This window comes from Pituophis catenifer, unplaced genomic scaffold (genome assembly GCF_029215685.1).
Source record: "Pituophis catenifer annectens isolate HBS135680 unplaced genomic scaffold, rPitCat1.0.hap2 SCAF_9, whole genome shotgun sequence".
In the NCBI taxonomy this organism is placed as follows: Eukaryota; Metazoa; Chordata; class Lepidosauria; order Squamata; family Colubridae; genus Pituophis; species Pituophis catenifer.
In genome coordinates, this window is record NW_027256889.1 from 18,549,688 (window position 1) to 18,574,420 (window position 24,733).

At 42.3% G+C, this 24,733-nt stretch overlaps 2 protein-coding genes across 4 annotated transcripts in view; one reads left to right on the top strand and one right to left on the bottom strand.

Annotated features, from left to right (window-relative positions):
• Nucleotides 1-11,156, bottom strand: part of MACO1 (macoilin 1) — a 72,796-nt gene extending 61,640 nt beyond the window's left edge. For both annotated transcript variants that reach the window (XM_070949681.1, XM_070949680.1), the window contains exon 1: nt 10,923-11,156. In XM_070949681.1, the coding sequence (XP_070805782.1) occupies nt 10,923-11,002 (80 nt within the window). In that variant the 5' untranslated portion in view covers nt 11,003-11,156. The remainder of the gene's footprint in view (nt 1-10,922) is intronic.
• A 1,991-nt stretch (nt 11,157-13,147) lies between these two features.
• The window catches only part of LOC139321050 (RH-like protein), a 28,173-nt gene continuing 16,587 nt past the window's right edge, over nt 13,148-24,733 (top strand). For both annotated transcript variants that reach the window (XM_070949657.1, XM_070949658.1), the window contains exons 1-3: nt 13,148-13,370; nt 18,819-19,005; nt 23,932-24,082. In XM_070949657.1, the coding sequence (XP_070805758.1) occupies nt 13,232-13,370; nt 18,819-19,005; nt 23,932-24,082 (477 nt within the window). In that variant the 5' untranslated portion in view covers nt 13,148-13,231. The remainder of the gene's footprint in view (nt 13,371-18,818; nt 19,006-23,931; nt 24,083-24,733) is intronic.

Genomic DNA, 24,733 nt, shown 5'->3' on the forward strand with positions numbered 1-24,733 from the left:
TAAGCACCCCGTGGGCCGAATCCAGCCCCCGGGCCTTGAGTTTGACATCCCTGCCTTATGGTAATGGCATGCTACTATATTAGGGTATCCCAATTTGCCTCATGGATTACTTGTATTCAGAAACCACACTACCTGCAGTACTATATCACATGCTTATTCTGAAGGCAAAGATTAGCATAAAATAGATGCTGAATTATGTTTACAGGAGTGTTAGGCAGAAGAATGTTTTTACCCAAGGAGAGACCCAAAGAGACCCATCTGTAATGGTATCTACACAGATTCTAAACTGGTGGGTTTACAAGGACATTTCTAATTTGCTCCACACTTTTCTCTATGGGGAAAACTAGTACCAGGGATATAAAAGAGGCAGGAACTTGTTCAATTCCTCATAGACCAAACGTTTTTCATCCTTGGCCTACAACTTAATGTAAGCAACCATGAAGCATTGGAAAATAGGCCCCTCATTCTTTCACCATAGAAATTTCTGTCCCCCCAAAATAGAGAATGTTTAGCAGTTGAAGAAAATGGAGGCATTAACTATAATCATCACTGTAAGATAAAGGTTCCCCTCGTACATATGTGCTAGTTGTTCCCAACTCTAAGGGGTGGTGCTCATCTCCATTTCAAAGCCGAAGAGCCAGCGCTGTCTAAAGATGTGGTCATGTGGCCGGCATGATTAAACACGAAAGGCGCACGGAACGCTGTTACCTTCCCACCAAAGGTGGTCCCTATTTTTCTACTTGCATTTTTTACGTGCTTTCAAACTGCTAGGTTGGCAGAAGCTGGGACAATTAACGGGAGCTCACTCTGTTATGCGTCACTAGGGATTTGAACTGCCGAACTGCTGACCTTTCGATTGACAAGCTCAGCGTCTTAGCCACTGAGCCACCTCATCCCTCTCAATCATCACTGTACAAAAGGTTATTTATCAGTACAATTTATATATGCTAGCAAAGAAACACCATATTAACGATCTATTTCAAAATCCTGTACAATCTTGAATAACACTCTTTTTAAATGGGCAGTTATTTTACTTGTTTTTCTGTGTTTCATTTTTGCATGCACTTTGTTAGAAAACGTATAACTATGCAATTTCTTAAATTCTACTAGAAGAATTTGGAACTCAGTCTGCTTTGTCACTGCCAAACCTAAGGGCTTATCGTTCCTATTTGCTCTGCTAGAAAGGGATTCCTTAGGAAAGAACTATTCATTACACAGAGATTCCTGTGGGCATGTGTCCAGTTGTGACAAGGAAAAGAAGGATTCTCTTATGGCTTTCATCACAAGTTCATCACACTACTTTGCCTACGATGTGGCCTGCATTTAAAGTGCAGCTACAGTACGAGTCCATCAAATTTGCTGCTGCTCTAAGGCAAGTCAGAAGTATTCTCTATCTCAATTGACAATATTCAAACCCTGAATAAGATTACTTGCAGCTTTTTTCCCTAAAACTGTAACTTACAAAGCCAGGATATGTGATATAAAATTTAAAAAATATGCAGGTAGTCTTTGACTTATGTCTTCCTGTAGTGATCGTTCTAAGTTACAGCAGCTCTGAAAAAAGTGACTTATGACACTTTTTCACCCTTACAACCGTTGCAGAAGTGTCATGTGATAGACTTTTGCAACCTTCTGACAATGAGAAAGCCAGAGTCACTTAACTGTGCTACTAACTTAATAACTGCAGTGATTCACTTAACAACTTTGGCAAGAAAGGTTGCAATTCACTTAACTGTCTCACTTAGCAACAGAAATTTTGGGCTCAGTTGTGGTCATAAACTGAGGATTACCTGTATTTCCATTGCTAAACCCTTATTTTACAAAGCAGTTTGCAACATGTCAGCAAGATATACTTACAAAAGCTATTGGTAAAAACAAAAAATAAGGCTCCCTTATTTCATCTCTGAGGCCTACATGATCACGTTGATGTTATTTTCTTGACAGAAATACAACATTAAAAAAATGTAACAGTTCAGATAAAGCAGTCTGATTCTTTATTTTTGAAGACACAAATGGGACTGAAAGAATTTAAGATAAGAATCAAAACTCTGGCATCCCATTATTATTTCTTCTGTAACAAAGCAGTTAAAATGCAACTCACATAACTAATGTGCTCTAGAATTGTCTTGTAAATTCAGGAGAAAGTTCCCATAACATTTTAGCTCTAGTCAAATGGGAACATTTTATCATTTCTGAACTGCATTTATTCATCAACCTAGATGAATACTTTAGAGCAGGGTTTCTCAGCCTCAGCATCTTTTAAGATGTATGGACTTCAACTCCCATAATTCCTCAGCCAGCACATTTGACAGTACTGCTGTAGAGTAGATGTATATTCCAGTGCTTAAGATAAACCAAGACAAAACCTTGCAATCAAGATACAGAAAATAGGTTTTTTAAAAACATATTATTTAGCAAGTGATTGCCATGCAGCAGCTTATGTGCTTTATTCTACCCACAGAATCAAAGATGACCAAAAATGGCCAGACCAGGAGTAAGAAAGTTTCACCAGCTGTGCAAGACATTCCAAGCCAACCACTTAGATTTTTTTTCCATCTTCTTGCCAAGGCACTCCTCCAAAAACTTCTGTGTTATCACACAGTCTGGCTGGGCCATTTTTCCCTTTAGAACTAGGGAAATTTAGTATGTCATCTCTCCAAAGTGGCACCTGGTTTCCAGATGTGCAGCACTAACCTAATTTCTTGATTCTCTCACCCAACTTGGGTAGGCTCCTAGACTGGAAAACATATTAATCCAAATTAAATTATAAAGCAGTTTACTCTGAAAGGCTCAGAACTGCACTCTGCATTGAGAGATCAGTGCAGGAATCCCAATGCTTTAATATTACCCATAAAAGGTTTTTCACAATATGGTAATATCTATTCTACATTCATTTGCTTCTACCCACTACCCACTACATACAGAGGCCAAGTGTACTATAAATAGAATCAGTACATTATCACAGCCTATGATTTTCAGCAATCTGCTCCACAGTTCTTTCTGAACATTCGCTATTTCTCTTCAAGAATCTTTTAGCCATATAGCTAAACTCAATATTCCTCCCATTTTCTTATATGGAAGAAATAACCCTGTGCCAAACGAACATCAAGAAAATTCCACCTTAAAAAATAGATCCAGAATTTAGTGGCTTTGCTGAAGATAGTATTAACAATCATCCTTAAGCAAGCTTAAGTCTTGGGACAAAATACCTTTATAATTATTCTTCATTGCATTGCATGGCATGGCTTGGCTTTCTGTTGCCCTAATTACACCCATGGTTTAACGCTATCTTGTATTTGATACTTAGAAAGTAACGATTAAACAACAATTGGAAATACAGTTGTTGCAACAATTGCAACATAACTGTTGCAACATGCCTAGTGGTAATTGTGGTTACCAGTACTTTAACACCAAAGAGCCTATGGACATGATGTAAGATCAGATCTGTAACTGTCCTTGTCTCTCTAACACTGTTATTGTTTGCTTTTCTCAGAAAACCAGGTTCAAAATTTCACATGTACAACCTTCTGGACTATCCATTTGAGGTGCATCGTTTAGTATTTTTGTGCGAAAAAAAAGCCATCATTATCATGAGCGTAATCAATCCCTGAAATGGTTGTGGATAAGCTTTAAATTTCAATATGTATAACTTTGTGGGTTTTTTTTTTTTACTAAATAGTGTTGATTCCATAATTTTGATTGTATTTATTTATATTTTGCATTTCTTAACCACCCAGCTCTCTCATTTTTCCTGATTTAACTTAACAGATCTGCCTCTTTGTTATACAGAATTTCATGCAAAATCAAAGCAGAACTCATCCTATACTAAGTAGTCTTTGCTGAAAGAATCTCCTACTACATATAAGTGTGGTGCCTTTCCAATTTAGATACTGCTAAATCTCACCACTTACACTTCCTGTTACAAAGAAACCCCTAATCAAATGATAAAAATTTCATAGCAAAGTATATTTGAAAGCAGGTCTATGAGTCCAAAGATGCAACCATGAGCACAATCTACTGTACTTTTGTTTGATTCTCCTTAATTTGAGAAATAATGAGAAATTAACTGATCTGATGACTAACCTCTACATAAAAATACAAAGGCTCTCCCCCCCCCCCCAAAATGAATACAGGGCTGTATAAAAATGGAAATGATGGAATAACACAATTTAAAAATCTGGTAATGATTGTTCCCCTAATCCATTGCAGCAAAAATATTCTTCAAATAGCTACAACATTTATTTGAGCCATAGCTATTTCAGGCCCTAATCATTATACAAGAATGCATTGGCTTGCTTGGTACCAAAATTATCATTTCATTTTTTTAATGGAAATTATTCTGGGGGGAAAAAACCCTGACTAAACTATTATTTGGTAGTTCCTTTTAAAAGTGAAACCTACATTGCTGAATAACAAATAATATGCATTCATATTACATATGTGACTGATGTATCAACACTTTTTCTCAGACAAGAGAAATATTTTGCACACAACCCTGAGCAACAGGTCCATATGCCAATGGAGCCTTACATTTATTTTTCTAAAACAGTAGCCAGAGATCCTAATCTTACCAGTTACATAGCAAAGGACTTCGAGTACTGATTTGGAATGGGGGGAAGGCTTAGGAATAGGTTTTCGTCAATTTAAAATTAATACCACTGCTATGTACATCCATTTGGCTGCTGCAGCAGAGTGACAAGGTAGCATGGCATACTCCATTTGTTTGGCTGGCATCAACTGGATTCCCCCCCCCCCGAGCGATCTCCTTCCAATGACTACCCCATCTATTCTTCATTAATGATTTATTCATCTATATAATACAATCTATCAGTACATCTCACTACAAAGAGCAGGGAAACTGAAAAAGGAATGGAAGTGAGAGGGAGGAATCTAAAGATAGAAATCATGTAAAGCTTCGGCTTAGTTCTACTAGTAAGAATCAAAATAGAATCCACATAGCCTTTCCAGAAAAGGTGAGTTTTGGGATAAACATAAAGTAAGTAGGAGATTACAATACGGCATTGTTTGACAACACAAGTGGTTTTTGGTAATGTTACATAAGGAATGTGCTTTTTGTTCTCAAAACATTCTCATGTAAGGCAATGGCAAACCACTTCTGTAACAATGCCACAAAAACGCATGGAGGCGTCTGCCATTGTTTTATTATGACTTTATAGACTGTAAATATATAGGTATGGTAATCTGTCTATGGAGATTCTCAGTCATCCAGGTCATGGTTGTCCCTTTGGGAACAACGCAAAGCACCTTTGGGACGTATGGTAATTTTTTTTAAAAAAGTCTAGAAAATATTAATCCATACACATACATTTACTAATCTAAGAAAACTAGTAAATTATATTAGCCATGAAAAGAAGCCACATTCTTTTTGGCTTAGCATGTAAGCTATTTGTCTCTTTAAAACGTTAACAAAAATGCCCGTTCTAATCCCTCATTCTTCCATCTGCAGCAATGAAATGATCACATTGCTTGTAGGGAATCCAGAGTTGCTTACGGCTATCAGACAAGTTACTCCACAATGCATCCAATCTGAGTAGCTACTTGAAGCCTCTCATATTTACAGAGACTAATTTAGCACAAAATTTCTCAAGCTTTTCAAATTCTTTGATGTCAACACGACAATTCTGTAATTATGCTAGCTCTGACAAAACATGGAATTGTAGAAATATTTTCAACCAGTGTTCAACATTTATGTAAGATCACGTCCATTTTCAGTAAGCTTATAACAGCTTTCTAAAATAGATCAGTATTATCACATTTATTATTTATTACAAGTCTTCCACTGTGATAGAATGCTGAGATAATGCTTTAAAGTCACTTCCTGACTTTATAGCTGAACTAAGATTTAAACTAACATGCCAATAAGAAGTGATTAGTACCCTCCAGAAATGTTGACTCCATATGATAGTTGGAAGTCTGGTAGTGTAATTCTACACAAGGCTGTTGAAACATGATTTATACCCAATGCAGTTTTAGCACTTCAACTAGAACTTAATGCCTATGATCTAGAAATAAAATTGTAGAGAAAGCTGATAGTTTATTCAAATGTTATTTCTGCATACACCAATAGGAAAAGGCAGGGCTCTTAATAATGTTATACAGACCCCTGTTTTTCAAGCAATCCATCCTACAACAGCATTTTAGTATAGATACACTTCTAACCTAGTATCGTTGTCTTTCCAATCCTTAATCACCTATATGACAAATTCTTCCATACCAAATCCCTGCTCTGCAGACAAAAATATTCAAAATAAAGCCAAAAGACTGTTCTTGGCATGGTATCACAAAGTGCAAGGTAATATTCTGCCATATTAAGATTAAAGAAGCACAGGGATCTGGTACAAAGCTAAACTCATGCATTAACCTAATAAATTAATCATAGGTCTGAAACATCTACCAATCAATGTTCAATAGGGAAGCAGAACATAAATCTTGCAATTTTTAGCCCCATGTTTGAAAGAAAAAAACAACAACAGGATTACTATCTTCTGTGGCCTGGCAAAAAAGCACAACAAGACCTGAGCTGAAGGTTGGGTCATGATCTCTGGGATCACACCAAACTTTGTCTGCAGCATGTACTGTATGTAGCAAGTTTATATTCTGACTGTCTTTGCTAGCATCTTCAGGGAACATGAGTCCTGTATATACCCAAGCAAGTCTTCTGCCACTCAAGATCAAGAAAAGCTATACTTTATGCCTGTCATTCAAAAACATTACCATCTAAGAGAATAGGGGACTTAAATAATGGTATACTCATTTTTAACAGTATGTGACAAAAATAACCATCATAGGTTAGATTTAGAGACATGCAGATTGGTATTAATTCTGTGGCTGGGAGGGCCGTGCTTACTTCTTTATAGGAAAGGATTATCTTAGTACTATAAACATAAATGAGCAGTCAGAGAAGAGAGCTAGTCCAGGAGGTATAACTAGAACTGGGCTCTATTTGGAATCATTTTTCAAAGCAAGCAGTTGATAATTTTATTTGATCTTGACTGGGCTAACTTTATCACATCAATAAAGAAACAGGCCCTGTCCAGTGCGTTTTGATAGCCGAAAAATAACTAGGCCAGTCCTCTGTTTGCTTCTGTGAAAGATCTGGTTAGCCTTGATTTAAAAAGCCTCAGACTTTTTTTATCAAATTTTGTTTTGTGTAAGTAATAATTGGGAGAATACCGATACTGATACAGCCTGCCCTGTCAACTGTTTTCCTAAACATTTAAAGAGTACCACTCACTATTATATATAGAGCACGCACCAGAAATATGTGAAAAATATAGAAATTAGCCTGGAAAATAATAACTGCTGTTCTTAAGCAGTTAGCTATGCAGTATTGCATAACAGAACTTCAATTCAAGTGGGCAAATTTCCTTTGGGGGAAATATAGATTTTCACAGATGGGTCTCATTCTAAATTATTCTTTATGACAGTTATTAATCTGTGACTTCTCTGAAAACAAAACTCATAGAGCAGTGGGTATTAATTGATATTGTGATCTCTTTTCCTTTCCCAGTCATTGTGAAAACATAACTCCTCAGGCTTAGCCAATGACAAGTATAATTTGTCTGCCAAACTTTGTATCTATTAGGCCCTTTGTAGTTATATAAACTGACAGCAATATAGCATTTTCTGCAAATTGTGTAGTACCTTCACTGGGAAACTATTGAAATTAATGATTGGAAGAGGTGAATGAAGTATTATTATGTTCAGCTAATAGGTACTTCAAAACACTATTGCATATAATGTGCAAAAACTAAATCGCCACAGAAAATTCCACTACTTTAATATCTTTCTCGCCAAAGAATACAAACCATTTTTGATATAGTACCAAAAAAGAAAATAATGCAGAAAAAAAAAACAGACATGGAAAATTGAAAAACCCAACAATGATTCTCCGGCTTGGGAAGGAAGTCTGAAGTTAAAAGTCTCCAGAAAGGTTATGGTAGTTACAAAAAGGAAAAGCCCATTATTTAAAACTATAAAGCCAAAAAAGGTCTTTGGGTAAGGGACTGTGGCAAATAATAAATGGGTAGGGAAGTAAACACGAGAAAACTAAGCATAGAGAAAAACATAAGGTGTGTAAAACTGTTACAGAGAAGGACTGGGAAATGTAATTGCTGAGGAAATAGTAAAAAGCAGATGATCATAATAAATGAGTCGAGTCATTACCAAGGCTCATTGACAAGAAACACTAATGGCATGAGGGGGGGCAATGGAGTAGCTTGGCAAAGTACAATGGGGAGGGATGAAAAGGCGAGACCAGGCTCATTAATGTAGATAAGAGCTACAGGAAGAGGTCCTTAAACATCATCTACAGAAAAGAGTTATCACTGTAGGACACAAGTACAAAGATAGCATTAAAAATTACAAAATCAGAAGTTTCCTACAGAAAACTCTGTCAACATAGAGCAGAAACAAAAAAACAGGTGTCCTCTGAATTTGAGAATTACAGAATCTACAATTAGCCAATGGGAGCCAAGAGTGTTGGCCAAATTTATGTCTCTTTCTTGTTCGTCCTTTCAAGAGGTGGCTGTTTCACTGGATGATGTTATGAATAAATGAGTAGGAAAGCAAAATAATCCCTGAAAACGTTGCCAAACGGAAGAGTTGAGAAGAATCTAGAAGTAATGGGGGATTCTAGAAGATGTTCTCTATGAGAGGGAAACTATGGATGGCTTCTAATTGTTGGATTGGTAGAGTATATTTATAAAATTTATTTGCTGCCGATCTCATATCCAACGATTCTGGGCAGCTTACAACATAGAAAGCTTACAACATAGATTTGAGAGCATCAAAACAATCTGATGAGGCCTAAGTAATAATAGACTAACCATGTGGGACACCACTATTAGGGAAGGCTGTTCTAGAAGAAAGACAGGCTCTCAGGGCAAGATTCCTAGTGTAGGTGTGGTGTAGACTGAGGACCAACCACAGGAAAGGAATGACTTCACACAGAGTCTTGCAGAAGATCACAAGCTACTTCTACCGTTAAAGCCGTGTTTCTCAACCTGGCCAACTTTAAGCAGGGTTCATTCCAAGTCTCAGAATTCCTCAGCCAGTTATGTCGGCTGGGGAAATTTGGGGAGTTGGAAGGTCCACACACCTTAAAAAGTTGCCAAGGTTGAGTAACACCGAAGGGTACAAAAACTACCTAGGGGAGCAGTAGACCCAGGAGAAATGACTTCCATTGGGTGCCAAATGTCCAAGCTCGAAGGGCAGAGACCAGCCAAGGGTGCATATAACGGGAGGCAGAAATGGGGCTGCCAGGAAAGGAAATCCTGTCCGCAGACCACACTGTTCCACTCTTAAAGACTCTTAAAAAGCTGCTCTCAGAACTGTGGCTTAAAGTAGCTTGTAAGGTAGAAGAACCTGAGTAGCTGAGCTTGTTGATCAGAAAGGTCGCGGTTCGGCGGTTCGAATCCCTAGTACAGGTTGGACTAGATGACCTCCAAGATCCCTTCCAACTCTGTTACTGTTACTGAGAATGGCCGGCGGTTCGAATTCTTACTACATGTGTCCTGTGTGAACAGGGGGAGTTGGACTAGATGACCTCCAAGGTCCGTTCCAACTCTGTTACTGTTACTGAGAACGGCCGGCGGTTCGAATTCTTACTACATGTGTCCTGTGTGAACAGGGGGAGTTGGACTAGATGACCTCCAAGGTCCGTTCCAACTCTGTTACTGTTACTGAGAATGGCCGGCGGTTCGAATTCTTACTACATGTGTCCTGTGTGAACAGGGGGAGTTGGACTAGATGACCTCCAAGGTCCCTTCCAACTCTGTTACTGTTACTGAGAACGGCCGGCGGTTCGAATCCTTACTACATGTGTCCTGTGTGAACAGGGGGGTTGGACTAGATGACCTCCAAGATCCCTTCCAACTGTGTTACTGTTACCTTTCCCCTCACACACACACACACACAAAAAGAGGTTTAAAATCTGAACGACAAGTTTATGTACGAAAGGGACTTCTGACTTTTAAAAACACTGCTGCTTCACCCCTTTATCCAAGGTGGGTCACAAACATCATATATTCCCCTCCAGAGACCAACTGTTCTCCCCACCCAAAAAACCCCCAAACATCTGGTGCTTTCCAGAGACCCAGGACTACAAAAACCAATCCCACCGAGCCAGCCATCCTGTGGATCAGGCTAGCCCAGTGTTTCTCAACCTTGGAAGCTTGAAGATGGGTGGACTTCAACTCCCAGAATCCCCCAGCCAGCGCTGCTGGCTGGGGGATTCTGGGTGTTGAAGTCCACCCATCTTCAAGCTACCAAGGTTGAGAAACCACTGGGCTAGCAGCTGCCAGCCCTAAAAGCCGGGATTAAAAACCTTGATGGGGAACAGCCTGGAGTTTGGAAAAGAAAGGAAAACTGAAAGGAAGCCCAACCTCCACCTCCACCACCATAAGGCCACTTCCAGAAACAGGCCAGAGCTTTGCCATTTTTGGGGGACGGTGGGAGGGGGGGGGAGAGAGAAAGAGAGGGGAAGTTATTGAGGGAAAGGCACCCCTTCCCTCCACCCAAGCAGGCTGCACTACAACTCCCATGCTTCCCTCCCCTTCTTATGAAGAGCCGCGGAAATTGTGAGGGGGGGGGGGAGAGAGAGGAAATTGAGGTCATCCAAACGATCCTCCGGGCCGGCTGGGGATGAGGGCAAAGTCGCCTCAGCGCTATCTTGAAGGCGGCTGGGAAGGAAGGGAAGCCCGGTCTGGTCGTGGGGGGTGGGGGGTGGGCCGGGGCTTTTTGGAAAAGGTGTGTGAGGAGAACCTGAGGGGGGAGAGGCGGCGGGGGGTGTCGGGGCAGCGGCGAGGGGGTCCATCCCGCCTGAGGGGAACGCGTCGACCGGGACGGCGCCTCTGACAGGCCGGGGCGGGGCCGGGCGGGCGCGGCAGGTGCGGCCCTACCTGCCGTAGATGCCCTCCGTGATGCGGTTCCGCTTCAGCGGCCGCCGGAGTTTGCTGCAGTCGGCGCTCCGGCGCTTCATCCTCCCGCCCGGCTCGGGGAGTCCCAACCTGGCCTGCTGGCGGCGGCGGCAGCTGCTCCTCCTGCCCCGCCCGGGTCACGGCGACAACATCCGAGCGCGCCGGTCCTCGCGGAGGCCCGGAAAGACTCCCGCTCCCGTTTAGGTGCTCCGGCTCTCTGTCTCCCCGCCCCTTCCTCCCCTCTTTTTTTTTTTTTTTCTCCCCCTCTCGGAAACAAAGAAATAAAAAATAATTTCAGATCCGTCCCTCCCCGCCGCCGCGGCCCCGCGCGCAGGCTCCACGCCTCGCCCCGCCTCCTTTCAAGCCCAGGCCAATCCGCTGCGAGCCAAACAGGAGGGCGATGCGGGGAAGAATCAATCAGCGCGGGGCGAAGGCGAAGAGAGACGGGCGAGCCGGCCAATGAAAAGGAGAGACAGCGACCGACCGACCGCCTTTTCCTAAGATAACAAGGACCGCCCAGTCGCGCGAACCACCGGTCTGAAAGTCTGTGACAGAAAGGATTGAAGAGGAGCATGTCCAATCCTGGGGCGGAGTTAGAGTAAAGAGGGGCGGGGCAGTCTCAATATTTCCCAATGGGAGAGAAAGAAAGGTGGTGTTTTTTTTCCTTCCCCCCCCCCTTTTGATCTCAACCTTTGGTTTGGGATTCGGGTACGGCCCTCTACGATTAATTGACGTAAATGCTGACCAATAAAACTCCTCCCGTCATCCGTGGCCCGAAGAGAAGAAGAGGCAAAGAAGAATGCTCCCGCTACTTTCTAAAAGAAGGCTCGCGGACGGATCCGCCCACTCACAAAAGTGATGGTATATTTAGCCAATAAAGATGGCGCTCGACAGAAAGGGCACTGAAGACGACCAATAGAGTTCTGGACTAAGTGGGACTAAGCGTAGCAGCCGTGCAAAGTGTCCTGGGAAATCGAGTCTTGGCCAATCGGGGTGGGAGTTCCCCCTCTGTAGCCTTTTGTTAAGGTGGCTGGGTATCTATTATGAACTGGAGGAGGTTTGCGGTGGTTCCCCCGCCCCCTCTTGCTTACCTCTCAGATTTTCCCATTCCTTTAGTGCCCACATAAGTATGTTCCTCTTTTTTCAAAATACATATTTATCTTCCCCATCCTGAACTGTTTTTTTTTTTATTGAAAAAGTTTTTCAAATACAAATTTTCTCCCCTTCCCCCCCCCCCGATCTGTTTTATTAGGAACTAAATTGGATCAAGTTTGAGAGAAGGATTTTTCTTGGTGTAAAGGTATTTGTTACTCAGAAGTTTACTCCTGGAAAAAAAAAAGTGTATCTGCTTGTATTTACTACTTCTGTTGGATTCTGTTAAATCCAAGAAAAGTTTCGGAAGAAAACAACGTTTAATGGGAAGTGGTTTACCAGTATGCTTAATATCTGGTGAGAAATTGGCAAACAACAAAAAGTCGAATGTTGCAAGATACTAAACACCCTGTCTTTGCTGAAAAATATCTGGATGGAGATGACGGAGAAAAAGCCATTTCGGAACTGATGTGGAAGGTTGATCTGAAGAAAAATCATTTCAGGAAGTGGATGAAGTCTGTGAATTCAACTACATAAGCTAGTTTTGTGGCCATTCACTGATTTCATAAATGTAACAGGCTATAGTTTTTTTTATACATAGCATAAAGGTTAAAAAAACGATATATGCAGTGTTACCTTCATTTTAGATGTCAAAAAGGTTTTGTGGCTCCCGGTGTTTTCTTTTTGGTGGGAAACGGGTCCAAATGGCTCTTCTGAGTGTTTAAGGTTGCCGACTGCTGGTTTAGTGAGACCTGTTTAAACGGACATCAATTTGGAACTTTGCTTTTGTCCCTGGGAGGAATTAGCCAGGAACATGCATTTACAGTATCGTCCTTCTTGTCTCCTCCGAGTTCAAATAAGCGCACCTATGTCAGGCTCACAAAGTTGATGAGAGTATGTAAGTGTCTACTTCTGGGAGGTTTTCAATAGTATACATTTTGGTATGACTCTCATGATTGCAGACAATCAGCTTGCTCAATACTAATCAAACATTTGTCAGCACAAGTCAGGCAGTCTCCCTGGCCTGTCTTAGATAAGGGTTAAATGCTTTGCTAATTCCTTCTAAGAACCCTTATCTCCTTCACAGCTTTCTCTTTTCTTTTTTTTTTCTTCAGTGGAGACTCATGGACTGTTTGAACCAAAGGGACTGTATTAACGCTTGCTCGGTCCTTGTTTTGCTGCTTTTCTTTTAAGCCACGATGTCTTCCCAGTATCCTCCCAATCTCCGGATTCGTCTTCCTGCGCTCATTCTTCTTTTGGAAGCTGCTTTAATCCTTATATTTGGCTTCTTCGTTTCTTACGACAACCGCAGTCAAAATCTTGCAAGAGACTACCCAGGTAAGGTTGTGTGCTTGCTGTCGGAGTTGAAGAATGTCTTTGGTGGCATTGGAAGGTTATGTAAAGGCTGCTATCTCAGGGAAGTTTCTTCTCTGGAAAGGCTCTGCCAGTTGTGCTGCCTCTTGCAACTCCTCAGCTGTGAGGAATTCAACACTGTTCATTGGGTACAGTCCCAGTTGAGAGGAGAGGATACAGTTAATAGAATAGAAAATAGAGTTGAGTAGAGTAGAGTAGAGTAGAGTAGAGTAGACTAGACTAGACTAGACTAGACTAGACTAGACTAGACTAGACTAGACTAGACTAGAACAGAACAGAACAGAACAGAACAGAACAGAACAGAACAGAACAACAGAATTATTAATTGGCCAAGTGTGATTGGACACACAAGGAATTTGTCTTTGGTGCATATGCTTTCAGTGTACATAAAAAAACAAGATACATTTGACAAGAATCAAAATACAACACTTAACGATAGTCATAGGGTACAAATAAGCAATCAAATCATACTAGGAAACAATATCAATATAAATTGTAGGATACAAGCAACGAAGTTATAGTCATGCAGTCATAAGTGGGAGGAGATGGGTGATAGGAACGATGAGAAGACTAATAGTAATGCAGACTTAGTGAATATTTGACAATGTTGAGGGAATTATTTGTTTAGCAGAGTGATGGCATTCGGGGAAAAACTGTCCTTGTGTCTTGTTGTTCTGGTGTGCGAGCCCTATAGCATCCTTTTGAGAGTAGAAGTTGAAACAATTTATGTCCAGGATGTGAGGGGTCTGTAGATATTTTCACAGCCCTCTTTTTGACTCGTGCAGTATACAGGTCCTCAATGGAGGGCAGGTTGGTAGCCATTGTTTTTTCTGCAGTTCTGAAGTCTGTGTCTGTCTTGGGTTGCAGAACCAAACCAGACAGTTATAGAGGTGCAGATGACAGACTCATTAAACAGATATAGTACAAATCTCCTTCATCTTTAGGTAAAATTGAAGGAGATGCATAGCTGAGCCCCTGAAGAGTCTTTGGCACAATCTAGAAATGCATGATCCAGATTTGAGGATAGCCTCTGTCCTCCCCCTCCCCCCAAAAACTCAGATTTGTCCCCTCCCCGACCTCCTGCCAAATTACTATCAGATTCTACTTTTTAAAATGAAGGCTGAAATTACTTGCTATTTATATATATCTCACCTTTGTGTTTTTTATGAATAATTCAAAACGACAACAGACATATCTAATGCTCCTTCCTCCTCCTCCTCTTTTTCCCTCCACAACAACTCTGTGAGGTGGGTTGGGCTGAGAGAGAAGAACTGGCCCAAAGTCACCCTGCTGGCTTTCATGCCTAAAGGCTGTACTAGAACTCACAGTTTCCTGGCTTCTGGCCTGGTGCCTTCACCATCAGACCTAACTTAGCATTAACTGAATTGGATTCACTTTAAATTAACTCTTATCTAGTTTTGGTTCTTATTCCTTGTCCTGTCTGCTCAATGGTGGGTTTCAATTTTTTTTACTACTGGTTCTGTGGGCATGGCTTGGTGGGCGTGGTTTGGTGGGCGTGGCAGAAGGATACTGTAAAATCTCCATTCCCACCCCACTCCAGGGGAAGGTTACTGCAAAATCCCCATTTCCTGCCGATCAGCTGGCACTCGGGAGGCAGAGAATAGATGGGGGCGGGGCCAGTCAGAGGTGGTATTTGCCGGTTCTCTGAACTACTCAAAATTTCCACTACCGGGTCTCCAGAACTGGTCAGAACCTGCTGAAACCCTCCTCTGTGTCTGCTATTCAAAGTTGAATACAACCCTTGGCCTGAAAGGAGTTTGTCTGGTTGCGTTAAAGTATTTTCTCTTGCTCTTAGCTAACATGGTAGGGTATAGATCCGGAGCACAAGATATCCCAGGGTTGTCTGTTGTGTGATCAAAAATGTCAAGATGTTGTATTCTGGCACATTTTTTCCATTCAAAAAGTCCCAGATACAACTCCCTACCTGTGACTGAGCCAAAGACACCAAAAGCCTGAGTCAAGATTAGGAAGGTTCTGATGTGATAAAATTAACTGTTGCTAAAGGAGAGGAAGTGGTTTTAGTATCAGGTCATTTGAAAGAGGGAGCCAGATACAATGGGTCAGCTTTGGAAGCCGTATTAGCGCCAGAATCTTCCCCGCTGCCAACTTCTTGCGCTTGGGAAAGTATGTGGGGGGGGGGGAATTCAGTAGAGTGATTGTAGTTAGACATAATAGCATTCTTCCTTTCGGTCAAGGTCAGGGTGTTCCTGCATCTGGAGGAGGAGTGGTTGCAGTGATGGCTCAAGTTGGGACGGAGGGTGATTGGGCCATGTGACGGACTGATGGGTGCAGGGGCTGGATTGGGAGTTTTGATTTATCAAATTTCTATACCGCCCTACTCCCGGAGGACTCAGGGCAGTGAACAGCCAATATAAAATACAGATAATACAAACATTAAAAGTCCATTAAAATTATAAAATATTTTGGCCGAAAACAAATTTAAAACACCCAATTTAAATTTAAAACACCCAAGTTAGTTTTGATTTACTGAGGGAAAACCCGGGACTCTCAGATTCGGGTTTTCCCAGATGTGCTAGTATACCTCTTCCAATAAATGAAAGTTTGGAGAGGATGCTTGTCTCGGAGTTTTCAATTGGAGTTGGGTCGTTCTGGAACCCTGACACAATGCCTCCATGCTCAGAAAAACCTGCGTTGTTCTAATAGAACTGTTTTAAAATACAGCAGCTCAGAAAGGCCTGTGAGAAATAAATACCATATTTTTCGGAGTATAAGGCACACTGGAGTATAAGACGTGCCTTAGTTTTTGGGGAGGAAAATAAGAAAAAAGCTGATTGGCAGGTGGATCAACCTCCCGGAATCCCCCCAATCAGCTCTTCCCAGAGGTGAATTTTAGCAACAGGTTCCTTGGTCGTGAGCTTGGTGCCTTGCATTTTTTAAATTTTTTTTTTCTCCCTCTGAAAGCCTCTGAAGTAGCTTCATAAAAAAAGCCTTTGAAGCTCTGTTTGGGGGCTTCTTTCTGACGCTCTATTTGGGGGCTTTTTTTCTGAAGCTTCGTTTCTGGTGCTTTTTTCAGCCTCTGAAACCTCCGTTTGAGAAGCTGGGTGGGGCTACATTCGGAGTATAAGATGCACCCAGATTTTCAGCCTCTTTTTTTGGGAGAAAAAGGTGTGTCTTATACTCTGAAAAATACGGTATATAAGGGATGTACTACAACTTGAATGAAATTACAGCCGGGCAGCAAATGTCCCAACAGTCATTAGATGGTAGCAAATCCTTTTAACTCTTTGCTAACATCCGGTGGTTTTCTGCACCTTGCAGCCCAGACCTGGAACTAACTACAATAAAATGATGATTTCAGACAACGCTAGTACAGGTATCTATGGAGATTCTCAGTCCTCCAGGTCATGGTTGTCCCAAAAGGTGCTTTTTCAAGAGACAGCTGGACTTTCTGGTTTTTCTTTGAAGATGTTTCGCTTCTCATCCAAAAAGCTTCTTCAGCTCTGAACATCCTCTGATCCTTTGGGATAGTACTGGTAGTCCTCAACTTACCCCAGTTTGTTTAGTGACCATTCGAAGTTGCTGAAAAAAGTGACTTGTGACCATTTTTCACACTTATGACCATTGCAGCATCCCCATGGTTGTGTGATTTACATTCAGATCAGGGGTGAAATCTACTTACCTTCCTTATCAGTTCGGAAGCACGTGTGCACAAAAACATTACTTCCTGGTTAAAACTAGGAAGTAATGATACCGGGTGGCGATCGCTATCAGATCGCCGAACCACAGGGAAAAATCGCTACCGGATCGGGTGATCCGGTCTGATCCGGGAGCATTTCACCCCTGATTCAGATGCTTGACGACTGGTTCATATTTATGATGGTTGCAGGGTCATCTGATGCCCTTTGGTGAACTTCTGACAAGCAAAGTCAATGGGAAAGCCAGATTCACTTAACAACGGCGTTACTAATTTAACAACTGCAGTGATTCACTTAATAAATGTGGCAACAAAAGTTGTAAAATGGAGCAAAGCTCACTTAACAACTTTCTCACTTAGCAACATAAATTTTGGGCTCATTTTTGGTGGTAAGTTGAGGACTACATGCAATAGTAAATGTCTACGGAGATTCTCCATAGTAGTAGTAGTAGTAGCAGCTGCAGCATTTCTGGGGAAGACAGCTTGTACAAAGTCTTATCTTCACTCTTTCCATAAAAGTCATACTTAGCAAAAGCCATTTGATGGATAGCATCAGGCGATCGTGCCGGGGGAAGTAAGCCTATATTGCAGTTGAGTTCACTCATTTTGATAAGCCGTGATGTGGTTTGTCTGGTTTTAATAACATTTCCCAGTCTTGGCAACTTCCAAACACCTGGATCTCGCCACCCAGAATTACCCTTTCAACTCCTTGCTAAGAAGTTAGTTATCAGATGGGCGGCTATATAAATGTTTTAAATAAATAAAAGTTCAGGCCTCTGGAAGTTGCCGAAGTTAAGCAAACACTTAATGAAAGTTTTGAACTCTCCCATTGCTGTTTGAGAACCATGTTTTATGGCTTAGCAGTACATTGCAAATTGGGCCGCTATGATCTGCATGAATCATGGCTACAGTACACTGTGGCTTATAGCAGGGGTCTCCAATCTTGGTAACTTTAAGCCTGGAGGACTTCAGCTCCCAGCAAAGCTGGCTGGGGAATTCTGGGAGTTGAAGTCCTCCAGGCTTAAAGTTACCAAGGTTGGAGACCCCTGGCTTATAACACAGAGCCTTCTTTTTTTGAATGAAGAAAGGGGTATGGGAGTGAGTGATGTGTATGTATAAATGTGTGCATACATATAAAGGACAGAGAGAAGCATGTTCCTTGTCTTTCCTGAACATATGTGTGCATAGGCAGACCTCTTCTACTGGTTACATGGGGTGCCTAGGATCCAAAGCTTGAAAGTCCATGTGTCCTTTAGTTTAAGATCCAATTGAACAGACAGCACCAATCAATGATTGGATTGATGCACCTCACTCTAAGCCAGAGGTCCCCAACCTTAGCAACTTTGAGACTTGTGGACTTCAACTCCCAGAATTCCTCAGCCAGGAACTCTGGGAGTTGAAGTCCACAAGTCTTAAAGTTGCCACGGTTGGAGACCCCTGATCTAAGCCCAGCCAAGGGTGGGAAATGGTGGCCCCTTTATGACCTGTGAACTTCGACTCCCAGAATTCCTGAGCCAGCCAGGTTGTAAAGGGGCCATCATCGTTCCCCACCCCTGCTCTTAAACCATGATTTGTGAATAAACAGCTATGGCTCGGATTATGCAGCAAGCTGAGTTGAAGCCAAACGAACCACATGAAGGCTCAGTATGATGTGGCGATTACAGCTGGGTCTCCTGGATTGGGGGGGGGGGGGGTTCCCAGCTCTCCTTGACACAAGTGTTCTGTGTTCCCTACAGTATTTCAAGATGTCAACCTCATGGTGATTTTTGGATTTGCCTATTTTCTGGCCTTCCTGCAGAGATACGGCTTCAGCAGCATCGGATTCAACCTTCTCCTCGCTGCCCTCGGAGTACAGTGGGCCGTGCTTGTCGACGGATTCCTCTTTCACTTCTCAGCTGGGAAAATCAGGATAAATCTGCAAAGGTAGAGGTCAATGGTCACGGAGCTTGGTTCTCTGCTAGGAATTCTGTCCACCTCATCTCATAGGGTTAAGGGAAAATGGGAGAAAGGAGCATTGGCTATGTTCTGCTTTGAAAGGTAAAAGGTAAAGGTTCCCCTCGCACATATGTGCTAGTCATTCCCGACTTTAGGGGGCGGTGCTCATCTCCGTGTCAAAGCAAAGCTGGCTGGGGAATTCTGGGAGAAGTCCACCAGGCTTAAAGTTGCCAAGGTTGGAGACCCCTGGTCTAGAGAATAATCTTGGGAAATTAATTGCTTTTGACGCTTAGTAAATTTGATCTTGACAAATACAGTGCTAAGCTTGAGTATCTTCTATAAAAGTATCTGGCAAGGGTATTTTTAAAGCGTAACGAGCAGTATCCAAGTTAACACACCAATGTATTCACAGCAAACATGGAATTTAATTGTAGATATTAAAGTTATCGTGTACACATATAGGTTCCCCTCACACATATGTACTAGTCATTCCCGATTCTAGGGGGCGGTGCTCATCTCCGTTTCAAAGCCGAAGAGCCAGCGCTGTCCGAAGACGTCTCCGTGGTCATGTGGCCAGCATGACTAAATGCCAAAGGCACACGGAACGCTGTTCCCTTTCCACCAAAGATGCTCCCTATTTTTCAACTTGCATTTTTTACGTGCTTTCGAACTGCTAGGTTGGCAGAAGCTGGGACAAGTTACGGGAGCTCACCCCGTTACGTGGCACTAGGGATTCGATCCGCTGAACTGCCGACCTTTCGATCGACAAGCTCAGTGTCTTAGCCACTGAGCCACCGCGTCCCTCTTTTACACTCTATACACATATAGAGAAATGCTAACTTCAGTTAATCTTTTATATTGAGCAAACACGTTGTTGTGTTTTTGTTTGAAAACATTACATCACAGACTGAGCCAATCTGCATTCTCCCCCATGTTTCCCTGAGTCACATTTCTAAAATAAACACAATATTTCCAAATTTGGGGTAAGATGTAGCAGCGGCAACAAGGCTAGGTGGGATGTTACATAACAGCAGAATGAGTATGGCCTTCAGTTACAATATTTCTTCAGGAATGTCTAAAGAACCTACTTGTTCTGAATATAAGTCCCCCTCAGATCAGTGGGACTTCTGTTGAGTTTAAAATTGCAGTGGGATTACCAGGAAGAGATAGAAGGCTTCAGCATTCAGTCATTGTCAGCTGGAGATTTCAACTTGCAGAATCGTGATAGGTAAAGATTAGTATTTAGCAACCTCTTATCTTCTATTCCTTCTCAAACTGTCTATTTTCTTCAGTTATCAGCTCTGAAGAAACTCAGCACAATGTGTTTAAAGACATGTGCGTGGACTATAAATACACTTCAAAGTTCTTGAAGAAGTGCACATTTTAAGAGGGGTTAAAAAAAAACAAAACAAAAGGAGGGATAGAGAGACCAAATGGATTTATGGATGAATACAGATCAAGGAAACCTGGAGGAATACAGACAAAGCTGGAAAGCTGACAGCCTAGGGTTCAAGACCCGAGAACGCTGTGCGATGGGGTGAGCTCCAGTTACTTGCCTCAACTCCTGTATACCTAGCAGTTCGACAGCGTACAAATGGAAGTAGGTAAATAGGCACCACTTTGGTGGGAAAGTCACAGTGTTCCATGCGCCTCGGCGTACAGTCATGCTGGCCACATGACCATGGAAATGTTTTCGGACGATGTTGGCTCCCTTAATTAAGAAACAGAGATGAGCACTGCCCTCTAGAATCGGACACGACTGGATAGGGAAAACCTTTACCTTTACTTTATAGATCAAGGAGACCCAGAGAAGCTGGCTGGACTTTTGGGATGAACTGAGATGTTAGAGGTGTCAGGTTGGGGGGAGAAACAGGAGGTCCAAAGGGGAGGGTGAGAAAAGGATAATAGCTACAACCAAATGATTGAAGCCCTGCTCCCTTTTACATCCGTAACCCTCCTTTTATGCCTATAAAAGGGGGGAGGGGGGTTCAGTTGCATGGCTGTAGCCCCCATCTTGATTTTGTGACACCCTCCCTGTGGACATTCCTGGGAAGAAGCCCACCGTGAACTGCAACCGTGAGTTCCTGTCAGAAGTTTTTTTACTACCAGTTCTGTGGGCGTGGCTTGGTGGGCATGGCAGGGGAAAGATACTGCAAAATCTCCATTTCCACTCCACTCCAGGGAAAGGATACTGCAAAATCTCCATTCCCTCCCCACTCCTGGGAGAAGGATATTGCAAAATCTCCATTCCCACCCCACTCTGGGGCCAGCCAGAGGTGGTATTTGCTGGTTCTCCGAACTACTCAAAATTTCCACTACCGGTTCTCCAGAACCTGTCAGAACCTGCTGAATTTCACCCCGGTTCCTGTGCATCTAACTACCCCTCTGCCATCCCTGTTTTTCCCCACCTCCAAAGGACGGCTTCCTTCCAAACCATTGAACCCAAGAGGCAATAGGTCTGATTAAATATTAGCTTTGCACAGGTGCCCATATTATTTATGATTTCAAAATTAATGACCCTGTCTCCCTTTTAATTAGGCACTCCATCTTCTACCCTGATAGATGACACTTCTGCCCCCATGCACGCTCATGCATTTGCCCCAGAAGGTGTGGGTGAGCGGATTAATGTATGTGCACATCACCGTGAAGGCATCTCCTACTATTTGCATCCCACCAGTACCATAAACCTCTTTTTGACTCCTTTAAAAAAAAAAAGAGTAAATTCCTCTCTCTTCAAAACAATACCCACAATGCATATAAACTGTTCTTCTTTTTTTTTTTAACCCCTTTTAATGATCTCGTGTTAGACAAAATGAGCTCTTTCACGGTCAAGAACCAAATATAAGATTTGGAATGAGGTGAGGGCTGCTTGTGGATTGAAGCAATGATGGCAGAGGGTATTACATACTTACGCCAAGCCATTTTTAACATTTCCCTCTAGCTTTGAGGGAACAATATTCCTCCAAATCAGGGGTGAAATGCTACCGGTTTGCTACAATTCGGGCGAACCAGTAGTGATAAAAACTACTGGTTTGGGCAAACCGGTAGTAAAAAAAATGCTACCAGTTCGGGCAAACTGGTAGTTAGCAACCGGTTCGGTTAAACCGGTAGTTAAAAAAAACTATTGGTTCCTCCGTACTGGTATTTCTGACGATCAGCTGTGCAACAGGGTTTAGCTTTCTAGCAAAGCTAAATCGTGTGCCACAGCTGATTTCTCCCCACCCCCGCTGTTCTACTTACCCTCCCAAGCCTCCTTTTGGCGTGTACTATGCATGCGCATGCAGTGTCCGTTTGGCGCACGGCACACATGCACAGCCAGTGAACCAGTAGCAAACTGGTTCGGATTTCACCACTGCTCCAAATCCAAAATTCTTTTTTATATCCGACTTACCAATTATCGTATTTTTCGGAGTATAAGATGCACCTGAATATAAGACGCACCTACCTTTTTTGGTGAGAAAAAGAAATCTCCCTCTGCCTCTGCCCAATTTTGCCTCGTTGCAGCAAACAGCCTGCTTTACTTTCAGTTTCGTTTTCACGCCTAGCTTGATTATCACAAGGAAAAAAAAAATCTGCTCCAGCAATTTACCTCTTTGCAGCAAGCAGCAGAGCCCTGCGCAAAACAGCTGAGAACAAATCAGCTGAGAGTCAGGAAGCCAATCCAATCAACTTGTGCTAATTAGACTGTGTTGAAGCTAAAAGGAGCTGTTTTTCTTGCTGTTTGCTTGCAAGGAGGTTAACTGCTGTGAGGCAGAGGCCAAAGGGTGGGGGCCAGTGAGTGGGTGGGGCTACATTCGGTGTATAAGACGCACCTAAATTTTCACCCCCTTTTAGGGGGGAAAAAGGTGCGTCTTTTACTCCGAAAAATATGGTAAGTAATCATTTTTGAAACAAAAGTGTTCTGATTGATCAGGGGCGCAGTGACATTCCTTACACCAATGTAGGGACTTAATGATTTCTTGTGGTTACAGGACTATCACAGGTTTGCAATGTGTGTAAGAGTTGTGTTATTAGGGTTCTTCATTCTGTAAATATACTTCTAAGGAAACATGTTAGCTTAAGGCAGGGGTGGGCAATTGTAGCTCTTTTACAACCTGTGGACTTCAACTCCCAGAATTCCCTTGGCTGGAGAATTCTAGGAGCTGAAGTCCACGCAGGTTAAAGTTGCCCAGGTTGAGAAACATTGCCTTAAAGGCACTCACCATGCACACCCATTGAGTGAGATTCTAGAAAGAGTGCAGAGAAGAGCAACAAAGATGATTAGGAAACTGGAAGCTGAAACATATGAAGAACAGTTGCAGGAACTGGGTATGTCTAGTTTAATGAAAAGAAGGACCAGGGGAGACATGATAGCAGTCTTCCGATATCTCAGGGGTTGCCACAAAGAGGAGGGAGTCAAGCTATTCTCCAGAGTATCTGAGGATAGGACAAGAAGCAATGGGTGGAAGCTAATCAAGGAGAGAAGCAACTTAGAACTAAGGAGAAATTTCCGAACAGTGAGAACAATTAATAAGTAGAACAACTTGCCTCCAGAAGTTGTGAATGCTCCAACACTGGAAGTTCTTAAGAAGATGTTGGATAACCATTTGTCTGAAGTGGTGTAGGGTTTCCTGCCTAAGCAGGGGGTTGGACTAGAAGACCTCCAAGGTCCCTTCCAACTCTGTTATTCTATTCTATTCTGTTCTGTTCTGTTCTGTTCTGTTCTGTTCTGTTCTGTTCTATTCTATTCTATTCTATTCTATTCTATTCTATTCTATTCTATTCTATTCTATTCTATTCTATTCTATTCTATTCTATTCTATTCTTTAAGAAAACAGCCATAGGGAAAGCAGAAAACTCTCTAGATCTGATTGGAAAAGAATCTCATCATCTCATAACATCCTGCTGGTTTCTCTCTCTCTTTCTTCCCACCAGCATTTTAACTGCCATTATGAGCATCACCACAGTGTTGATTTCAACGGGCGCAATACTTGGCAAAGCCAATCTCATGCAGTTGACCTTGATGGCTGTGGTGGAAGTGACCGTCTTCACCGTCAACAGGTGGATGGCTGTGAATCTTTTGCAGGTACAAAGCTGTCCCTTTGCCAGAATGTATTCAAATCAGTGGCCTAGTTCGGGGGTCTCCAACCTTGGCAACTTTAAGACTGGTGGACTTCAACTCCCAGGATTCATTGGCTGAGGAACTCTGGGAATTGAAGTCCACAAGTCTTAAAGTTGCCAAGGTTGGAGACCCCTGGACTAATTCACACTTCACATTACTTTATAACATATAACCTAAGTGACTGGTCAGGTTAATCTAGCAACTTGATTTTGACTTTGCGTACAGTGTGAACAGGATACAGGTAGTCCTCAACTTATGACCATATTTGAACCCAAAATTTATATTGCTAAGTGAGACATTTGTCAAGTGAGTTTTGCCTCATTTTACAACTTCCCTCATCACATTTGTTAAGTGAATCACCACAGGTTTTAAATTGGTAACCTGGTTGTTAAGTGAATCTGATCAGAAGGTCGCAAAAGAGGAATCACATGACTCCGGGACACTATAACCGTCATAAATGCGAGTTAGTTGTCAAGCATCCGAATGTAAATCTCATGACCGTGGAGATGCCGCAATGGTCATAAGTGTGAAAAATGGTCATAAATCACTTTTTTCAGTGCCATTGTAACTTCAAACGGTCACTAAATGAACTGTTGTAAGTCGAGGGCTACCTGT